Below are 19,017 nucleotides of genomic sequence, written 5' to 3'. Positions count from 1 at the left end.
TATAGGTCGACAGTCACTAGGTCGACATGGATGGAAGGTCGACAGGGTTTCTAGGTCGACATGTGCTAGGTCGACAGGTCTAAAGGTCGACATGAGTTTTTCACATTTTTTTTTTCTTTTTTTGAATTTTTTCATACTTAACGATCCACGTGGACTACGATTGGAACGGTAAAGTGTGCCGAGCGAAGCGGTAGCGGAGCGAAGGCACCATGCCCGAAGCATGGCGAGCGAAGCGAGCCATGCGAGGGGACGCGGTGCACTAATTTGGGATCCCGGTCACTCTAAGAAGAAAACGACACCAAAAAAAAAAAATCGACATGTCGACCTAGAAACCCTGTCGACCTTCCATCCATGTCGACCTAGTGACTGTCGACCTAGTGACTGTCGACCTATAGTGGTCGACCTAAACATTGTCGACCTAGACACTGTCGATTTGATGAACCACTCCCGATTAGATGATGTCTAGGTTTTACAATGGAAAAAGAAGGAATCACTGAATCTGTTAATTCCTTTTAAGCTGCTGTTAAAGCCGACAAGGCACAGATATACGCAATCCAGCAACATGTGGATGATCGTACAATGGGAACAGTCACAGCTGAGGATTACTGGTTACCTGAGCACACAAACTGCTGACATCATTCTGCAACTTTAATAGCTTGCCTAAACACCCGATGGATACATATACAGAAACTGACCAGACTTTCATCCCCAAAAGTATAGAACCAGTAAAGTCGATGAACACAATTTACAAAGTGCATTATTGAAACTAGAAAGAAGATCTTCTGAAGAAGACAGTAACATTGTACCTCCTTCCTGATATGTAAGGTTACACCTTCTCATGGAGAGCCTCCTTTAAAACTTTAATTGGAAATACTAAAACAAATGCAATGGAGCATAAATGGGTGTTTCCATTTCAGCTCTCTGGCTGGCTGCTAAACTCAGGCCTTGCTCAGCGTCCCACGGTCCCCATTATTATATTCATTTATTTTTGTCAAATTCTCTTCCTACTAACAGATGAAAACCAACCTGATGCCACTATGCATTTATCAGGAAAAATCAATATTTCTCTGTACACTTTGGAGTGTTAATACAATCTAATGGGTCATACTGGCCACACTTTGTTAGCTCCTAGCAGCATGAGGACATGTGGATGTTTATAAATCACTTAGGACTACCACCCTCCTCTGCAAAGGTTGTTAAAACATTAAGGGGTATATGCAATTCACGGCGAATCGCGGCAATTTTTCGCCGTTTTTTAATTCGACTTAATTCGACAGGTGAATTCCGGAAGGTGGCTGCCGGAATTCACCATATTCAATGAAAAACGGATTCGCCAGAACCGCGGGCGAAAATCGGCCGATTTGGCGGATTTTGCCGCGATTTAAAAAAACGGGAAAAAACGTGAAAAACCCGGAAAAAAAATGGCGTGGGGTCCCCCCTCCAAAGCATAACCAGCCTCGGGCTCTTCGAGCTGGTCCTGGTTCTAAAAATGCGGGGAAAAATTGGGCAGGGATCCCCCGTATTTTTAAAACCAGCACCGGGCTCTGCGCCTGGTGCTGGTGCCAAAAATACGGGGGACAAAAAGAGTAGGGGTCCCCCGTATTTTTAACACCAGCATCGGGCTCCACTAGCTGGACAGATAATGCCACAGCCGGGGGTCACTTTTATGCCGTGCCCTGCGGCCGTGGCATTAAATATCCAACTAGTCACCCCTGGCCGGGGTACCCTGGGGGAGTGGGGACCCCTACAATCAAGGGGTCCCCCCCCCCCAGCCACCCAAGGGCCAGGGGTGAAGCCCGAGGCTGTCCCCCCCCCATCCAATGGGCTGCGGATGGGGGGGCTGATAGCCTTTTGTGATCATGAAAAGAATATTGTTTTTTCCAGCAGTACTACAAGTCCCAGCAAGCCTCCCCCGCAAGCTGGTACTTGGAGAACCACAAGTACCAGCATGCGGGAGAAAAACGGGCCCGCTGGTACCTGTAGTACTACTGGAAAAAAAATACCCAAATAAAAACAGTACACAGACACCTTGATAGTAAAACTTTATTACACACTACCGACACACACATACTTACCTATGTTGACACGCCGACTGCCACGGTCTCCGACGATCCGAGGGTACCTGTGAAAAAATTATACTCACCTTCCAGCGTCCAGAGGTACATCCACGTCCAGATATAAATCCACGTACTTGTTAAAAAAACAAACCGAACACCCGCTCCATACCGGACTAAAAGGGGTCCCATGCTTTCACATCAGACCCCTTTCTCCCGAATGCCGGGACATCACGTGACTCCTGTCACTGAAGTCCCTTCAGCCAATCAGGAAGCGCTACTTCCGTGGCGTTCACCTGATTGGCTGTGCGCTGTCTGAGCTGTGACAGCGCATCGCAAAGCCGCTCCATTAGTTTCAATGGTGGGAACTTAGCGGCTAGCGGTGGGGTTACCCGCGGTCAGCCGCTGACCGGCGGGTGACCTCACCGCTAGCCGCTAAGTTCCCACCATTGAATAAAATGGACGGGGCTGTGCGATGCGCTGTCTGAGTTCAGACAGCGCACAGCCAATCAGGTGAGCGCAACGAAGTTGCGCTTCCTGATTGGCTTTAGAGACCTTTGTGTGACAGCTGTCACTGACAGGTCTCATTCGTGGAAAGGGGTCTCGTGTCAGCATGGGACCCCTTTCAGTCCGGTGGTCGGGTATTTGCGATTTGTTATTTTGCCAAGTACGTGGATTTATCTCTGGACCATGGCTGAGGTGAGTATATTGAACTTTTCTTTTCAGGTATCCGTGGATTCTACTTGGAGAAGAGGACCGATGTCGGCGTGTGAACATAGGTAAGTATGTGTGTGTCCGCAGTGTGTAATAAAGTTTTACTGTCACGGTGTGTGTGTCCTGTTTTTATTTGGGTATTTTTTTCCCAGTAGTACTACAGGTACCAGCGGGCCCGTTTTTCTCCCGCATGCTGGTACTTGTGGTTCTCCAAGTACCAGCTTGCGGGGGAGGCTTGCTGGGACTTGTAGTACTGCTGGAAAAAACAATATCTTTTCATGATCACAAAAGGCTATCAGCCCCCCCATCCGCAGCCCATTGGATGGGGGGGGGACAGCCTCGGGCTTCACCCCTGGCCCTTGGGTGGCTGGGGGGGGGGACCCCTTGATTGAAGGGGTCCCCACTCCCCTAGGGTACCCCGGCCAGGGGTGACTAGTTGGATATTTAATGCCACGGTCGCAGGGCACGGCATAAAAGTGACCCCCGGCTGTGGCATTATCTGTCCAGCTAGTTGAGCCCGATGCTGGTGTTAAAAATACGGGGGACCCCTACTCTTTTTGTCCCCCGTATTTTTGGCACCAGCACCAGGCGCAGAGCCCGGTGCTGGTTTTAAAAATACGGGGGATCCCCTGTCAATTTTTTCCCCGCATTTTTAGAACCAGGACCAGCTCGAAGAGCCCGAGGCTGGTTATGCTTTGGAGGGGGGACCCCACGCCATTTTTTTTTAGGATTTTACCGTTCCAGCAATAAAAAAATAAAAAAATAATAATAATATTTTAAAAAATATATAAATAATATTTGTGCCTCCAAAAAAAAAAAAAAAAAGTACCTAATCCCTTCTAATATAAATAGATATGCTATTCCTAAAAAAAAACCACAAAAAAAAACATGTTTAAATTTTTTTTTATTGTTTTCACCCTCCAAAGTGTGGCGGATTGAAAATGACGAATTTGCTGTCTAAAAGCACTGCTGTCGAATTTCCAAACTTGAATTGAATATGCTTTGGTCGAATTGCAGCACTTGTATCATTGCAGAAAAGTCGAATTTGCAAAAATTCGAATTTCAAAAAGTCGAATTTTGAAAGTCCGTTTTTTGGTCGGAAAGCACTGAATTGCATAGGCAAATTTTTTGGGGGGGCGAAAATGACCCGAAATTCGACAATTTCGGGAATTCGACCGCAATTGCATATACCCCTAAAACTCTTTGTGGATGGGGAACTGAGCCCAGGCCAAGGACAAGGTTCCTGGTAGTACTCAGGCCCAGACAGGGTATGGGTCATTGGGTCGACTCAACTTAGGTCAACAGTCATTAGGTCGACCATGGAAGGTCGACATGTACTAGGTCGATAGGTGAAAAGGTCGACATGGGTTTTTGGACTTTTTTGACATTTTCTTCGTAAAGTCACGGGGAACCCCAATTAGGGCACCGTGTCCCCTCGCATGGCGAGCGAGCTTCGGGCAAGGTGCCTCGCTCCTCTGCCACTGTGCTCGGCACAGGTTACCGTTCCCAATTGTAGTCCACGTGGATCGTCAAGTATGAAAAAGTCCCAAAAATGTGAAAAACTCATGTCGAACTTTTGACCTGACGACCTATTTACCTTGTCGACCTAATGAATGTTGACCTTTAGTGGTCGACCTAATGACTGTCGAACTAACGTCCGTATACCCCCAGACAGGTATGCAGCCATATTCTACTTTACTCTATCAGGCATAGTAGACCCGGAGGGCCTTTTATCAGCATAGTGGACAGGGTTGTGGGGGGATTTCCTCCTGTCTTTATGAAGCTCACATTCTGAAACTAGGCTGAGAGACCCTGTTCTTCTCCAGCTTCAGGCCCGTCTCCCTATTGATAATTATATGCTGAACAACGTATCGGTCAGTAAAAAGTGTTATTCCAGCTCTCCGCTGCTTGCAGTCTGTGGCCATACAAGAAAACGCTATTTTCTGCAGAGGGATTCAATGGAGTCTCTTTGCACCCCCAACTGTCCCTAATGTATGGGCTTCCAGTGTTACAATACTAATTGCAGATCCTTTACTATACTTCCAAATAGCCTTAGGGACTGGGCAGGACATCCGCCGTATCTCAATGGTCCAAAAGCTGCTCATTTAGTTATTTGAAGTTAGCCCGTTATCTGTGACCATTGCTACTTTAACTTGAAAAAAAAATAATTATTCATTTAATTATACTGAATTACCCTGCATCGCTTATAGTAGACAGTGACACAGTAGCCTCCTACAAAATAGGCATTGATTCTTTAGACACCCTTTAACCACGGCAATTACCGTAAATCCCACGTCACTGGAAAACCTCGTCCCTGTGCCCATTTCTAAGCGGTTTGCTGAAACCTGCAGAATAAAGTAAATAAGGGAACTTATGGTGGCTGCTGTTGATGCTGCCATTATGTAGCGGGACTGTCTAGCGACAGCTATGATTATGCCTTACATTTTACCTTAGGTGACTTGCATCCAGAATCTGTACTCTTGATGGAAACCAGAAAATGTCTCCTCAGCCTCTCCTTTGTGTGTTATGTACTCCCCTCTTTATTTTCATGAATACCTTGGTGGTAACTTTTGAAACGTGTTTCATATATATGGAATATGCACTCCCAGATTTATAGCCTCAGATTAGAAGTGTAACAGAGCATTAAGGGTGTTGCCTATTATCTGCGCTCCTCCTCCCCTCCCAGCTGATTGCAGATAACCTCCTTGGTTCTTAGGATCATTCACCTGGATGTTAGTTTTTCCTGCTCTGGCAGCTGTTCTAGGATCCCTAGCTAGAGATCTCAAAGACCATGTAGATGAAACACCTAAACTATAGGTGATTGCAGCACGTGTCCCCAGTTAGTCCTTCTAAGCTTATCAAGTCCAGCGCTAGAATTCCCTCCTGGAGTGTGTCCAGTACCTAGGAAGAGATCCTTCTTATACAGCTGCCAGATAAGGGCAGGAAAAGATAAACGTGTCACACCCAGGAGTATCATCATCCTCATCGCCACGGAAACCCTCGTTACTCTGCCAAGGCTCTAAATCCGCGCCAGTGATTATTTGAGGAAATCCTGTTATACTGGTTTTACACTGACATTTTCTCTTTGGATTTATGCAGATATCCCTAAACCTTTCCTTAGGTGGAAGTTTCCAGTGATTTGGGCTTGGTTACATTTATTAATACACGTGGCTTTTTCATGTCACATTTTGAAACACTTTTTATTTCTCTAGTCCACGTTCCATCACATTCACTGCTATACCCGGGTTATCATTTTATTTACTTTCCATCCATTGTGGTAGTTTGCCCATGTGTCATCATTATACACCAGTCTGACAGACAGCTGCCCTGTGCTTTTCCTGAGAGAATTCCCGAGTATACTTACAGTTTCCCCTTTATACAGCGTCATTATATAGCACAGTGATTAACGGGATGTTCAGTCTGTCACATTGAGCTTACAGTCTAAGTTCTGTAACACTCTCTCTGACGCCATTTAACTTACTGTACCATTATGGGTTTTTTGGACTGTTTTCACATAACACTACATTAACGCCATTGCAATGTTCCCTGCAGAATTTCCTGGTGTCCACACTACATATTATTATTATGTTTCTTATATAACGCAGTAAGTTCCGTTGCACTTTACAATTGAACTCATTCTATCTTCCCTTCTAGAATCCAGCAGTATCTTCACTATATCTCAGCTTTGCAGTTCCTTACACTGACCCCACTGCACCATATCTTACAGAACCCTGTGCTGTCCTTCCTCATCGTCACATTGCCCTTTACTAATCCCTCTGTAGCTTTCCAGCATTCTCCAGTGTCTTCATTGCATCCCAACCTCCCCCATTCCTACACTAGACCCATTGCACCTTCTCTTACACATTCTCCATGTGCTACAGCCTATCCTTACATAATTACACCAAAGCCACCGTAGAGCAGTTCCCCAAATAATTCTAGTGTCCTCACAGAGCCCTACCGTACCCAACCGCACAGAGTCTCTCCATATCCCACTACATCCCATTCTCACACAACCCTACACTGACAGTATTGTGCCATCCCTTTCTGACCTAACCCTACACCAGGGCTGCTCATTATGTGGCTATCCAGCTGGTGTAGAACTCTGCTATTAGGGAATGCTAAAACGATGGCATGCTGGGATGTGTAGTTCAGCAACAACTATAGGGCTGCATGTTTAGCACCCCTTGCCTACTCTAAGCCCACTGTAGTTTTCTACAGAATTCCCCAGTATCTGCACTGCATTCTGTATGCTTGCAGAGGTGTACACTGACCCTTTCTGATGCCACTCTGTCCTCACTACTGCATGCACAAGACCCCTTTTCATTCCCTTGTCTCCTCTCCCCAGCCTTCAGTCTGTAGACACTGATGCTGTTGCCGTCACAGTAAAAGAGTTGGTGAAGTACACGTTAAAAATCAATTCCAACAACCATTCTTGGCTCATCATCCAGGCAGACCTATATTTTGGTGAGTGAGGCATTTACCTTATCAATCCCAGTGATGGGTCACATACGTATGTCAGTTGTAGACAGTCAGGCTAGAATATTATAGAGAAACGTTAGTGTCATTTCCTAGTAAGTAGTAAATACTGCAAGCCGATTTCACATTACAATAGCGTGGTTTCTCTCAGGTATATATACCAACGGCCCTGTGTGTTCATTGTGGGTAATGCATGCGCCGGGGGGGGGGTTACCAGAATAATATGCGCATGTGCAAGTAGCAAATAATCACTTAGCTACGTGAATCGTCAGCATTATGTGTGCGGTTTGATCGCACCACTGAATCAGGCTTACAGGTTAGTAGTTTTACTCCTGCACTAACATTGCTGCCAATTCGGCAATTCCAGTGAATAATAGAATAATAAAGGCAAGTAGTTCTCTAGGTGACAGAGTAGCATAGCATCGCTGCAAACTTGCTAACACACACACTCACACACATACACACACAGAGTTAGTGTTCATTTTAGCACCCTGCACCTGTAACAACCCGTGCAGTTCCTCTTTCTGGCCTGGGGTGTCACTCTCCGCTCTGAGATACAGTCCAGAGTGTGCTAGAAGCACCAGAGCAGAGATCAACACCCCTGTCAGGAAAGAGGAACTGCACAGGTTGTGACAGGTACAGGGTGATAGAATGAACACTACACAATGGTCAGAGTGTGTCTGTTTACGGGTTGCTGCTAATTGTCGTCCGCTAGCCTGTCTTCCATCTCTTCACCATGTACAGTCTACATCATCTGTTTCTTTTCATAGCAACCAACCAGTATTCTGCTGCTCTAAACTATTATCTCCAGGCGGGGGCAGTCACCTCTGACTTCTTCACCAAGCAAGTTCCACCAGATGTATATACAGACCAGGTAAGTATTAACACATACATACAGTTAAGTTAAATGCTATTGGGGCATTTAAGTTGTTGATAGTGTGCGGCTGTGCACATCATCAAGAATTGTGATACCCCAACATCCCTCATTTGAAGCCATTGTTTCAAAGTCAATTGTCCTCTAAGGGATAAAGACCTCTCTCTACCCTTTTCTCTTTTTATACTTAGCACTATGTACTTTATGGTTTGCTTACATTGTATTTGATTATTAACAAGAGGATCATCCTTTTTTGCCTAATAAATTAATATATCATAGAATAATTTTATTGAACAAGATGGGGACAGAACCAAATTCTGCTATGGGTTAAGGACAGTCATGGTGAATATGTCATGAATTGTACATGCATTTCTGTTCACTATATAGATTCCTGTGTAGCTATTGGCAATGGCAGATTATAATAGAAAATATCTTTCAATGGGCGGAGTTTATGGAGTCTTAGCTAATGTTACGCAGATTTAGTAGCTCTAATCTGGTTCACCCTCTATATCTCTGTTATGTGTGTGAATTTACTGCTTTGGTTCAGTTCACTCAGATGAAGATCACAAGCAATAAGAATGTGGAATAATAGCAGGGGGATTCCCTTATAATAGTCTTTTTTTTTTTTTTTTTTTTTTTAAGAAGTCACAGCGCCATGCCTGTAGTCACAACATTATTTTTTTTTAAAACTGTGGTTTAAAACCCTGGTTATTGACCGTCTGCTTCCAGTAAGGTTAGTCCTGAGTTGGAATTTAATAACCTATCTAACAGCAGCTTCGTAACATTGTGTACCAACATCTCTTCAGAGCCTTATTACTATTGCTATGTATTTACTTTTTGTAGATCACATGTTTCAGATCAGTTTATAGTACAAGCGTGTGAAGGTACAGGTCACAGTTGTCTTGCTTGTCTCCAGTCTGGGTTCCATAGTTCCATCTACAAACCAATCGTGCCAGTGCACACTTTCAGGGCGAGATCACTGCTTTTTTTTACAATTTTTTGTTGTGGTCCGTGTTACCTTTCCTTTCTAATGTATTTGGGAATATTCACATCCTCTTGAGAAGGGGTTGGAGTAGACTGTGCATGACTGAGCCAGTTGATCGCAAGAGCAAATTTGTTAGCAGTTGGGCAAAACCATGTGCACTGCAGGTGTGGCAGATATAACATGTGCAGAGAGTTAGATTTGGGTGGGTTATTTTGTTTCTGTGCAGGGTAAAAACTGGCTGCTTTATTTTTACATTGCAATTTAGATTTCAGTTTGAACACACCCCACCCACATCTAACTCTCTCTGCACATGTTATATCTGTCCCCACTTCCCCCTGCAGTGCACTTGGTTTTGCCCAACTGCTAACAAATTTGCAGCTGCGATCAACTCTGAATTAGACCCATTGTCCCAGTAAAGTACATGAAGGAGACATGCATTTAGAGGCAATGTTTATGGGAAACACTACATGTATTTCTAAGTGATTGACATGTCTTCTTTATATGCAGGTGATTGAGAGGATGATAAAGTGCTGCTCTCTGCTGAATTGCCACACACAGGTAGGAGTTGGGGCAAAGGATCACAGTGCTGTATAGAAGTATTTGGATAGCTCTAACAGTTTGTACAGGCTGCTATGCAGTAGTTGTAACTAGATTGTTTCCCTCACAGGTTGCTATCCTATGCCAGTTCCTCAGAGAAGTTGATTACAAGACTGCCTTTAAAGCCTTGCAAGAGCAAAATAGGTAATGCACAAAAGCTTCCAGAGGTTATAAGTGGAATTATTTGTGTAGTTGAGTAATGACTACAAATGAATCCTACATATGCAGTAATTAATCTCTGCATTCCCATTTATTATAATCCTATGCGATTCTGGGTTCGTATAATACATGCATATAAATGCTGAAGGGATACTTTCAGCGAGACCCAACATCTACACAGAATAGAATAGCGGGGAGCGTATGGTACAATGCATACAATGATGTTTGGCCATCTATCTACATTTCATCTGGTATAGCATACCACAATTTCTCTATCGTCCTAGTGGATGCTGGGGTTCCTGAAAGGACCATGGGGAATAGCGGCTCCGCAGGAGACAGGGCACAAAAAGTAAAGCTTTAGGATCAGGTGGTGTGCACTGGCTCCTCCCCCTATGACCCTCCTCCAAGCCTCAGTTAGATTTTTGTGCCCGGCCGAGAAGGGTGCAATCTAGGTGGCTCTCCTAAAGAGCTGCTTAGAAAAGTTTAGCTTAGGTTTTTTTATTTTACAGTGAGTCCTGCTGGCAACAGGATCACTGCAACGAGGGACTTAGGGGAGAAGAAGTGAACTCACCTGCGTGCAGGATGGATTGGCTTCTTTGGCTACTGGACATTAGCTCCAGAGGGACGATCACAGGTACAGCCTGGATGGTCACCGGAGCCTCGCCGCCGGCCCCCTTGCAGATGCTGAAACAAGAAGAAGGTCCAGAATCGGCGGCATGAAGACTCCTCAGTCTTCTTAAGGTAGCGCACAGCACTGCAGCTGTGCGCCATTTCCTCTCAGCACACTTCACACGGCAGTCACTGAGGGTGCAGGGCGCTGGAAGGGGGGCGCCCTGGGAGGCAATGAAAACCTATTTTTGGCTAAAAATACCTCACATATAGCCTCCGGGGGCTATATGGAGATATTTAACCCCTGCCAGAATCCGTTAAGAGCGGGAGACGAGGCCGCCGAAAAAGGGGCGGGGCCTATCTCCTCAGCACACAGCGCCATTTTCCCTCACAGAAAGGCTGGAGGGAAGGCTCCCAGGCTCTCCCCTGCACTGCACTACAGAAACAGGGTTAAAACAGAGAGGGGGGGCACTAATTTGGCGTTAGAAATATATAAAAAAGATGCTATAAGGGAAAACACTTATATAAGGTTGTCCCTATATAATTATAGCGTTTTTGGTGTGTGCTGGCAAACTCTCCCTCTGTCTCTCCAAAGGGCTAGTAGGTCCTGTCCTCTATCAGAGCATTCCCTGTGTGTGTGCTGTGTGTCGGTACGTGTGTGTCGACATGTATGAGGACGATGTTGGTGAGGAGGCGGAGCAATTGCCTGTAATGGTGATGTCACTCTCTAGGGAGTCGACACCGGAATGGATGGGTTATTTAGGGAATTACGTGATAATGTCAACACGCGGCAAGGTCGGTTGACGACATGAGACGGCCGACAAACAATTAGTACCGGTCCAGACGTCTCAAAAACACCGTCAGGGGTTTTAAAACGCCCGTTTACTTTAGTCGGTCGACACAGACACAGACAGGGACGCTGAATCCAGTGTCGACGGTGAATAAACAAACGTATTCCTTATTAGGGCCACACGTTAAGGGCAATGAAGGAGGTGTTACATATTTCTGAGACTACAAGTACCACAAAAGAGGGTATTATGTGGGATGTGAAAAAACTACCGTAGTTTTTCCTGAATCAGATAAATTAAATGAAGTGTGTGATGATGCGTGGGTTCCCCCCGATAGAAAATATGGGCGGTATACCCTTTCCCGCCAGAAGTTAGGGCGCGTTGGGAAACACCCCTTAGGGTGGATAAGGCGCTCACACGCTTATCAGAACAAGTGGCGGTACCGTCTATAGATAGGGCCGTCCTCAAGGAGCCAGCTGACAGGAGGCTGGAAAATATCATAAAAAGTATATACACACATACTGGTGTTATACTGCGACCAGCGATCGCCTCAGCCTGGATGTGCAGAGCTGGGGTGGCTTGGTCGGGTTCCCTGACTAAAAATATTGATACCCTTGACAGGGACAGTATTTTATTGACTATAGAGCATTTAAAGGATGCATTTCTATATATGCGAGATGCACAGAGGGATATTTGCACTCTGGCATCAAGAGTAAGTGCGATGTCCATATCTGCCAGAAGATGTTTATGGACACGACAGTGGTCAGGTGATGCAGATTCCAAACGGCACAAAGGTGTATTGCCGTATAAAGGAAGAGGAGTTATTTGGGGTCGGTCCATCGGACCTGGTGGCCACGGCAACTGCTGGAAAATCCACCGTTTTTTACCCTAAGTCACATCTCTGCAGAAAAAAGACACCGTCTTTTCAGCTTCAGTCCTTTCGTCCCTATAAGAGTCATATCTGCCCAGGGATAGAGGAAAGGGAAGAAGACTGCAGCAGGCAGCCCATTCCCAGGAACAGAAGCGTTCCACCGCTTCTGACAAGCTCTCAGCATGACGCTGAGACCGTACAGGACCCCTGGATCCTACAAGTAGTATCCCAGGGGTACAGATTGGAATGTCGAGACGTTTCCCCTGCGCAGGCTCCTGAAGTCTGCTTTACCAAGGTCTCCCTCCGACAAGGAGGCAGTATGGGAAACAATTCACGAGCTGTATTCCCAGCAGGTGATAATTAAATTACCCCTCCTACAACAAGAAAAGGGGTATTATTCCACACTATATTGTGGTACTGAAGCCAGAAGGCTAGGTGAGACCTATTCTAAATCTAAAAAAATTTGAACACTTACAAAGGTTCAAATCAAGATGGAGTCACTCAGAGCAGTGATAACGAACCGGGAAGAAGGGGACTATATGGTGTCCCGAGACATCAGGGATGCTTACCCCCATGTCCCAAATTTGCCCTTATCACTAAGGGTACCTCAGGTTCGTGGTACAGAACTGTCACTATCAGTTTCAGACGCTGCCGTTTGGATTGTCCACGGCACCCCGGGTCTTTACCAAGGTAATGGCCGAAATGATGGTTCTTCTTCGAAGAAAAGGCGTCTTAATTATCCCTTACTTGGACGATCTCCTGATAAGGGCAAAGTCCAGGGAACAGTTGGAGGTCGGAGTAGCACTATCTCGGATACTGTTACAACAGCAGGGGTGGATTCTAAATATTCCAAAATCGCAGCTGATCCCGACAACAAGTCTCCTGTGCTTAGGGATAATTCTGGACACAGTCCAGAAAAAGGTGTTTCTCCCGGAAGAGAAAGCCAGGGAGTTATCCGAGCTAGTCAGGAACCTCCTAAAATCAGTGCATCATTGCACAAGGGCCATGGTAAAAAAATGGTGACTTCCTTCGAAGCAATTCCAGTCGGCAGATTTCATGCAAGAACTTTTCAGTGGGATCTGCTGGACAAATGGTCCGGATCGCATCTTCAGATGCATCAGCGGATAACCCTATATCCAAGGACAAGGGTGTCTCTCCTGTGGTGGTTACAGAGTGCTCATCTTCTAGAGGGCCGCAGATTCGGCATTCAGTTTTGGATGTTGGTGACCACGGAGGCCAGCCCGAGAGGCTGGGGAGCAGTCACACAAGGAAAAAATTTCCAGGGAGTGTGATCAAGTCTGGAGACTTTTCTCCACATAAATATAGCTAAGGGTAAATTTATAATGCTCTAAGCTTAGCAAGACCTCTGCTTCAAGGTCAGCCGGTATTGATCCAGTGGGATAAAACATCACGGCAGTCGCCCACGTAAATAGACAGGGCGGCACAAGAAGCAGGAGGGCAGTGGCAAAAACTGCAAGTACTTTTCGCTGGGCGGAAAATCATGTGATAGCACTGTCAGCAGTGTTTCATTCCGGGAATGGAAACTGGGAAGCAGACTTCCTCAGTAGGCACGACCTCCACGCGGCAGAGTGGGAACTTCATGGGGAAGTTTTCCACATGATTGTAAACCGTTGGGAATTACCAAAGGTGGACATGATGGCGTCCCGTCTGAACAAAAAACGGGACAGGTATTGCGCCAGGTTAAGAGACCCTCAGGCAATAGCTGTGGACGTTCTGGTAACACCGTGGGTGTACCAGTCGGTGTATGTGTTCCATCCTCTGCTTTTCATACCTAAGGTACTGAGAATTATAAGACGTAGAGGAGTAAGAACTATACTCATGGCTCCGGATTGGCCAAGAAGGACTTGGTACCCGGAACTTCAAGAGATGCTCACAGAGGACTTATGGCCTCTGCCGCTAAGAAGGGACTTGTTTCAGCAAGTACCATGTCTGTTCCAAGACTTACCGCAGCTGCGTTTGACGGCATGGCGGTGGAACGCCGGATCCTAAGGGAAAAGGCATTCAGGAAGAGGTCATTCCTACCCTGGTCAAAGCCAGAAAGGAGGTGACCGCACAACATTATCACCACATGTGACGAAAATATGTTGCGTGGTGTGAGGCCAGGAAGGCCCCACGAAGAAATTTCAACTCGGTCGATTCCTGCATTTCCTGCAAACAGGAGTGTCTATGGGCCTCAAATTGGGGCCCATTAAGGTTCAAATTTCGGCCCTGTCGATTTTTCTTCCAGAAAGAATTGGCTTCAGTTCCTGAAGTCCAGAAGTTTGTCAAGGGAGTATTGCATATACAACCCCCTTTTGTGCCTCCAGTGGCACTGTGGGATCTCAACGTAGTTCTGGGATTCCTCAAAACACATTGGTTTAAAACCAGTCAAATCTGTGGATTTGAAACATCTCACATGAAAAGTGAACATGCTCTTGAACCTGGCCTGGACCAGGCGAGTGTCAAATTGGTGTTTTTTTTCTCAAAAAAGCCCATATCTGTTTGTCCATTCGGACAGGGCAGAGCTGCGGACTCGTCCCCAGTTCTCTCCCTAAGGTGGTGTCAGTGTTTCACCTGAACCAGCTTATTGTGGTGTCTTGCGCCTACTAGGGACTTGGAGGACTCCAAGTTGCTAGATGTGGTCAGGGCCCTGAAAATATAGGTTCCAGGACGGCTGGAGTCAGGAAAACTGACTTGCTGTTATCCTGTATGCACCCAACAAACTGGGTGCTCTTGCTTCTAAGCAGACTTTGCTAGTTGGATGTGTAATACAATTCAGCTTGCACATTCTGTGGCAGGCCTGCCACAGCCAAAATATGTAAATGCCCATTCCACAAGGAAGGTGGGCTCATCTTGGGCGGCTGCCCGAGGGGTCTCGGCTTTACAATTTTGCCGAGCGGCTATTTAGTCAGGGGCAAACACGTTTGTAAAATCCTACAAATTTGATAACCTGGCTAAGGAGGACCTGGAGTTCTCTCATTCGGTGCTGCAGAGTCATCCGCACTCTCCCGCCCGTTTGGGAGCTTTGGTATAATCCCCATGGTCCTTTCAGGAACCCCAGCATCCACTAGGACGATAGAGAAAATAAGAATTTACTTACCGATAATTCTATTTCTCGGAGTCCGTAGTGGATGCTGGGCGCCCATCCCAAGTGCGGATTATCTGCAATACTTGTACATAGTTACAAAAATCGGGTTATTATTGTTGTGAGCCATCTTTCAGAGGCTCCGCTGTTATCATACTGTTAACTGGGTTCAGATCACAGGTTGTACAGTGTGATTGGTGTGGCTGGTATGAGTCTTACCCGGGATTCATAAATCCTTCCTTATTGTGTACGCTCGTCCGGGCACAGTATCCTAACTGAGGCTTGGAGGAGGGTCATAGGGGGAGGAGCCAGTGCACACCACCTGATCCTAAAGCTTTACTTTTTGTGCCCTGTCTCCTGCGGAGCCGCTATTCCCCATGGTCCTTTCAGGAACCCCAGCATCCACTACGGACTCCGAGAAATAGAATTATCGGTAAGTAAATTCTTATTATTTGTTACGGTCGAATTTAGTTTCATTATAGGAGTATATAAATCATATATAATGGTATTCTGTAATTTTATCTTGCAGTAATTAATGGACTTGGCCTTATCACTAAGGGGGTCATTCTGACCCGTTTGCTCGCTGCGTTTTAATGCAGCAGAGCGAACGGGTCCCTGCTGCGCCGTAGTGCGCCGGCGTATGCCAGACAGCCGAAGGCCGTAGCAGGGATGCGATCGCTTCTGCCTGATTGGTGGGTTTGGTCCGGCCAACGCAGGCGTGGCCGGACCGAACGGTGGGGGGGGAAGGGGGGGCGCAGCGGCTGCGTGACGTAACACGCAGCCGCTGCGGGCCGGGGAGCGTTGAGTAGCTCCCGGCCGGCACGCTAAAGCTGCGCTGGCCGGGAGCTACTCTTGAAGTGCATAGGCATCGCCGCTGTGTGATGCCTTTGCACTTGTGCAGGGGGGCCGGACTGACATTCGGGGCGGACTAGCCCCGTGCTGGGCGTCCTCCCGCATGTGAGGGAAGAAGATCGTAGCTGTGCTAAATTTAGCACCGCTACGATCAACTCGGAATGACCCCCTAAATCCCATGTAGATCCCTGTTACTTATGCCCTTATGCAATGTAGGGAGAATTCCTCCAGGGACCACATAGATTTATGGTGGGGTGAGTCCTTCATTACCAGTATAATGACCAAATAAAAGTGATGGTTTGAGTGACACATAGAATGGTAAAATAAAAGTGATGGTTTGAATTACACATAGAATGGTAAAATAAAAGTGAACCCTAAATCATACTTTGGTATGTTGTAGGATATGAATTGCACTATATTACTATTAATGTCATATTTACTCCATATTTAGTGGGTTCTCAGTGGCTGTTGCTGACTACAGTGTCCTTTCACCTGCAGCGTTCCCAGTATTAGGGGTCTGCCTTTATGAAAGATACAATTGCTGTTCACTGATTTGTTTCGTCGGGTCTATGGACCATAGAGTGGTGGATAAATACCGCTCACCTGTCCAAGGGTTTATAGTTAAACTTGAACTGGGATATAGTGGGCACAGATGCCAGCTTCTAGTCTCCTAAACCTGGGAGCAGTCTGGCAGGTCTGCAGACTTTAAGACCTGTAGCCAGAGGTTCCCAAACGCGGTCCTCAAGGCACTCCAATGGTCCAGGTTTTAAATGTATCCATGCTTGGCCACAGGTCACTTAATTAGCACCTTAGTCAATTTGATTTAACCATCTGTGCTGAGCCATGGATATACCTAAAACCTGGACTGTTGGGGTTCCTTGAGGACCGCGTTTGGGAACCTCTGCCTGTGGCCATAGATTCTCGGTCAGTTGGTGATCAGAAACACGTGATGATAGGTCTAGGCCAGCAGTTTCCAACTTGCGGATTTCTGTCTGTGGAAGCAGGTGGGATAATGACTTACCAGTAAAATAGATGAACTTGCCTGTACATGATTGCAGAAACCCGCAAAGCATGAGCTGTTGGGGGTTCTTCAGGACTGGAGCTGGGAATCACTGATCTAGACCATCAGGCATAGTATCAAGGGGCCTACACATTCAGCGATGCTTGCAATTTTGACGATGATCTATCATCGTCCAAATTGACTTGCGTTGCAAAGCGACGGAGAACCAACTATGAACGACCGCAGGGCCGCGCATCGTTCATCGTTGGTGCATACACACTGAGCGATATGAACAATTTCTCGTTCATTACTTAACGAGATCGTTCCTATCACCTGCACATATCAGCAAGTGTGTAGGGCCTATACATCTTTGGCTGGAGAAGTGACAAGAGCCCAGTGGCACAAAGTTTATAAACCATCATTGCAACCATGGCAGTGCCAGAGGCAGATGAAACAGAAGCCACTCTGGCATCAGTCTACAAAATTGAGAGTCTCACTTTCTAAGTTGGCTGGCACTGAAACCAGAGTTCACGGCACGCAGGGTAATACGTTTCTAATGCCTAAGGTAGGTCTCTAAAAGTTCTTAAAGATGGCAATAAAGAGTGTATTACAGTGATTCACCTTGCCTTGGACTGGCGTTGGTACACCGACCTTGTACCCATGGTAGTAGAAGAGTCTGCAGCGAGCGATCGGGTCAGAATGACCAGGGGGGGGTCATTCTGACCCGATCGCTTGCTGCAGTTTATCGCAGTGATCGGGTCGGAACTGCGCGCGCGCCGCAGTGCCGGCGCATGCCAGGCCGTCGTTCCCTAGCGATCAGTCAATCAGGCAGAGGCGGTCGCTGGGCAGGAGTGGACGTTTTGGGGGCACGGTCCGTCCAACGCAGGCGTGGCCGGACCGTGTGTGAGCGGGCCTCAGCGGCTGCGTGACGTCACACGCAGCCTCTGCGACCAGGGGCAGCAAAGAGGTTCTCCCGGCCAGCCGCAGGACCTGCGCTGGCCGGGAGTTACTACTTAAATGCTTTTGCATTTCTGGGGGGGGGGGGGGCGGCACTGACATGCGGGGCGGACTAGCCCTGTGCTGGGCGTCCCTCCACATGTCTGAGTGCCTGATCGTAGCTGTGCTAAATTTAGCACAGCTACGATCAACTCGGAATGACCCCCAGGGTGCCTTTCAGAGGTCTTCTTTGTATGCTGCCACATTTTATTAGTTGCGTTGCACATTATCTCTGCTGCTAAGATAAGTTTTGGTAGGAAGTAGCTGCAAATAGTAGTTCAGAGAAAACAATGTATCCTTAATCTAGTATATTACATTTTCTTACCATCTTTTGCCATTAATATACCCCTTAAAATATATAGGACGTGACACAAGTCTACGTTGCAGTCCAGTAAATTGGTGTTTTTAATATTCTGCATCATGTGTTTTTTTCCAGCCACGACGCAATGGATTCCTACTATGAATACATATGGGATGTGACTATTCTGGAGTATTTAACAAGTATCCTTTCTGTACCTGTCCCAAAATACATTTTACATTCCACCTATATTAAATTGCGCTATCAGATTTGGACAAAAGAATTCTAAGTGTTATAACGTTCCCTGTACAGGGAATTATGAGGATAGTAGAAGACACAGAGGAGTTCTATGGATATATCAAGGCAATAAGACATAGTGCTTGCTTGGGATGGGACCAGGGCGCTCCACAACTGGATTGACCATCAATGGTCCATGGATTCTGGCCATCAGTGGGGGATTTTGACTTATCCTTGGGAGTAACCACCAAATGGTTGTTGGCCATCCCTGGTTTTCTTACTATAATGCAGCTTTTCAAAGCCACCAATTATCAGTGGTTTTGCCTGCAGAATTTAAAAATGAAATACTATTAAGCTTAAAACCAGGTGTGTGTTGTATTTAATAGTATAGTTGTTTTAAATTCATGCAGGAAAACACTGAT

At 46.4% G+C, this 19,017-nt stretch overlaps 1 protein-coding gene across 2 annotated transcripts in view; it reads left to right on the top strand.

Annotated features, from left to right (window-relative positions):
• The window catches only part of INTS8 (integrator complex subunit 8), a 198,937-nt gene that overhangs the window by 122,611 nt on the left and 57,309 nt on the right, over positions 1 to 19,017 (top strand). For both annotated transcript variants that reach the window (XM_063924132.1, XM_063924131.1), the window contains 5 exons: positions 7,114 to 7,232; positions 8,015 to 8,118; positions 9,611 to 9,661; positions 9,771 to 9,844; positions 18,497 to 18,561. In XM_063924132.1, coding sequence (XP_063780202.1) covers positions 7,114 to 7,232; positions 8,015 to 8,118; positions 9,611 to 9,661; positions 9,771 to 9,844; positions 18,497 to 18,561 — 413 coding nt within the window. The remainder of the gene's footprint in view (positions 1 to 7,113; positions 7,233 to 8,014; positions 8,119 to 9,610; positions 9,662 to 9,770; positions 9,845 to 18,496; positions 18,562 to 19,017) is intronic.

Source organism: Pseudophryne corroboree, chromosome 5 (genome assembly GCF_028390025.1).
Source record: "Pseudophryne corroboree isolate aPseCor3 chromosome 5, aPseCor3.hap2, whole genome shotgun sequence".
In the NCBI taxonomy this organism is placed as follows: Eukaryota; Metazoa; Chordata; class Amphibia; order Anura; family Myobatrachidae; genus Pseudophryne; species Pseudophryne corroboree.
Note: the sequence above shows the minus strand (reverse complement) of the source record. Positions and strands in the feature narration are given on the sequence as shown.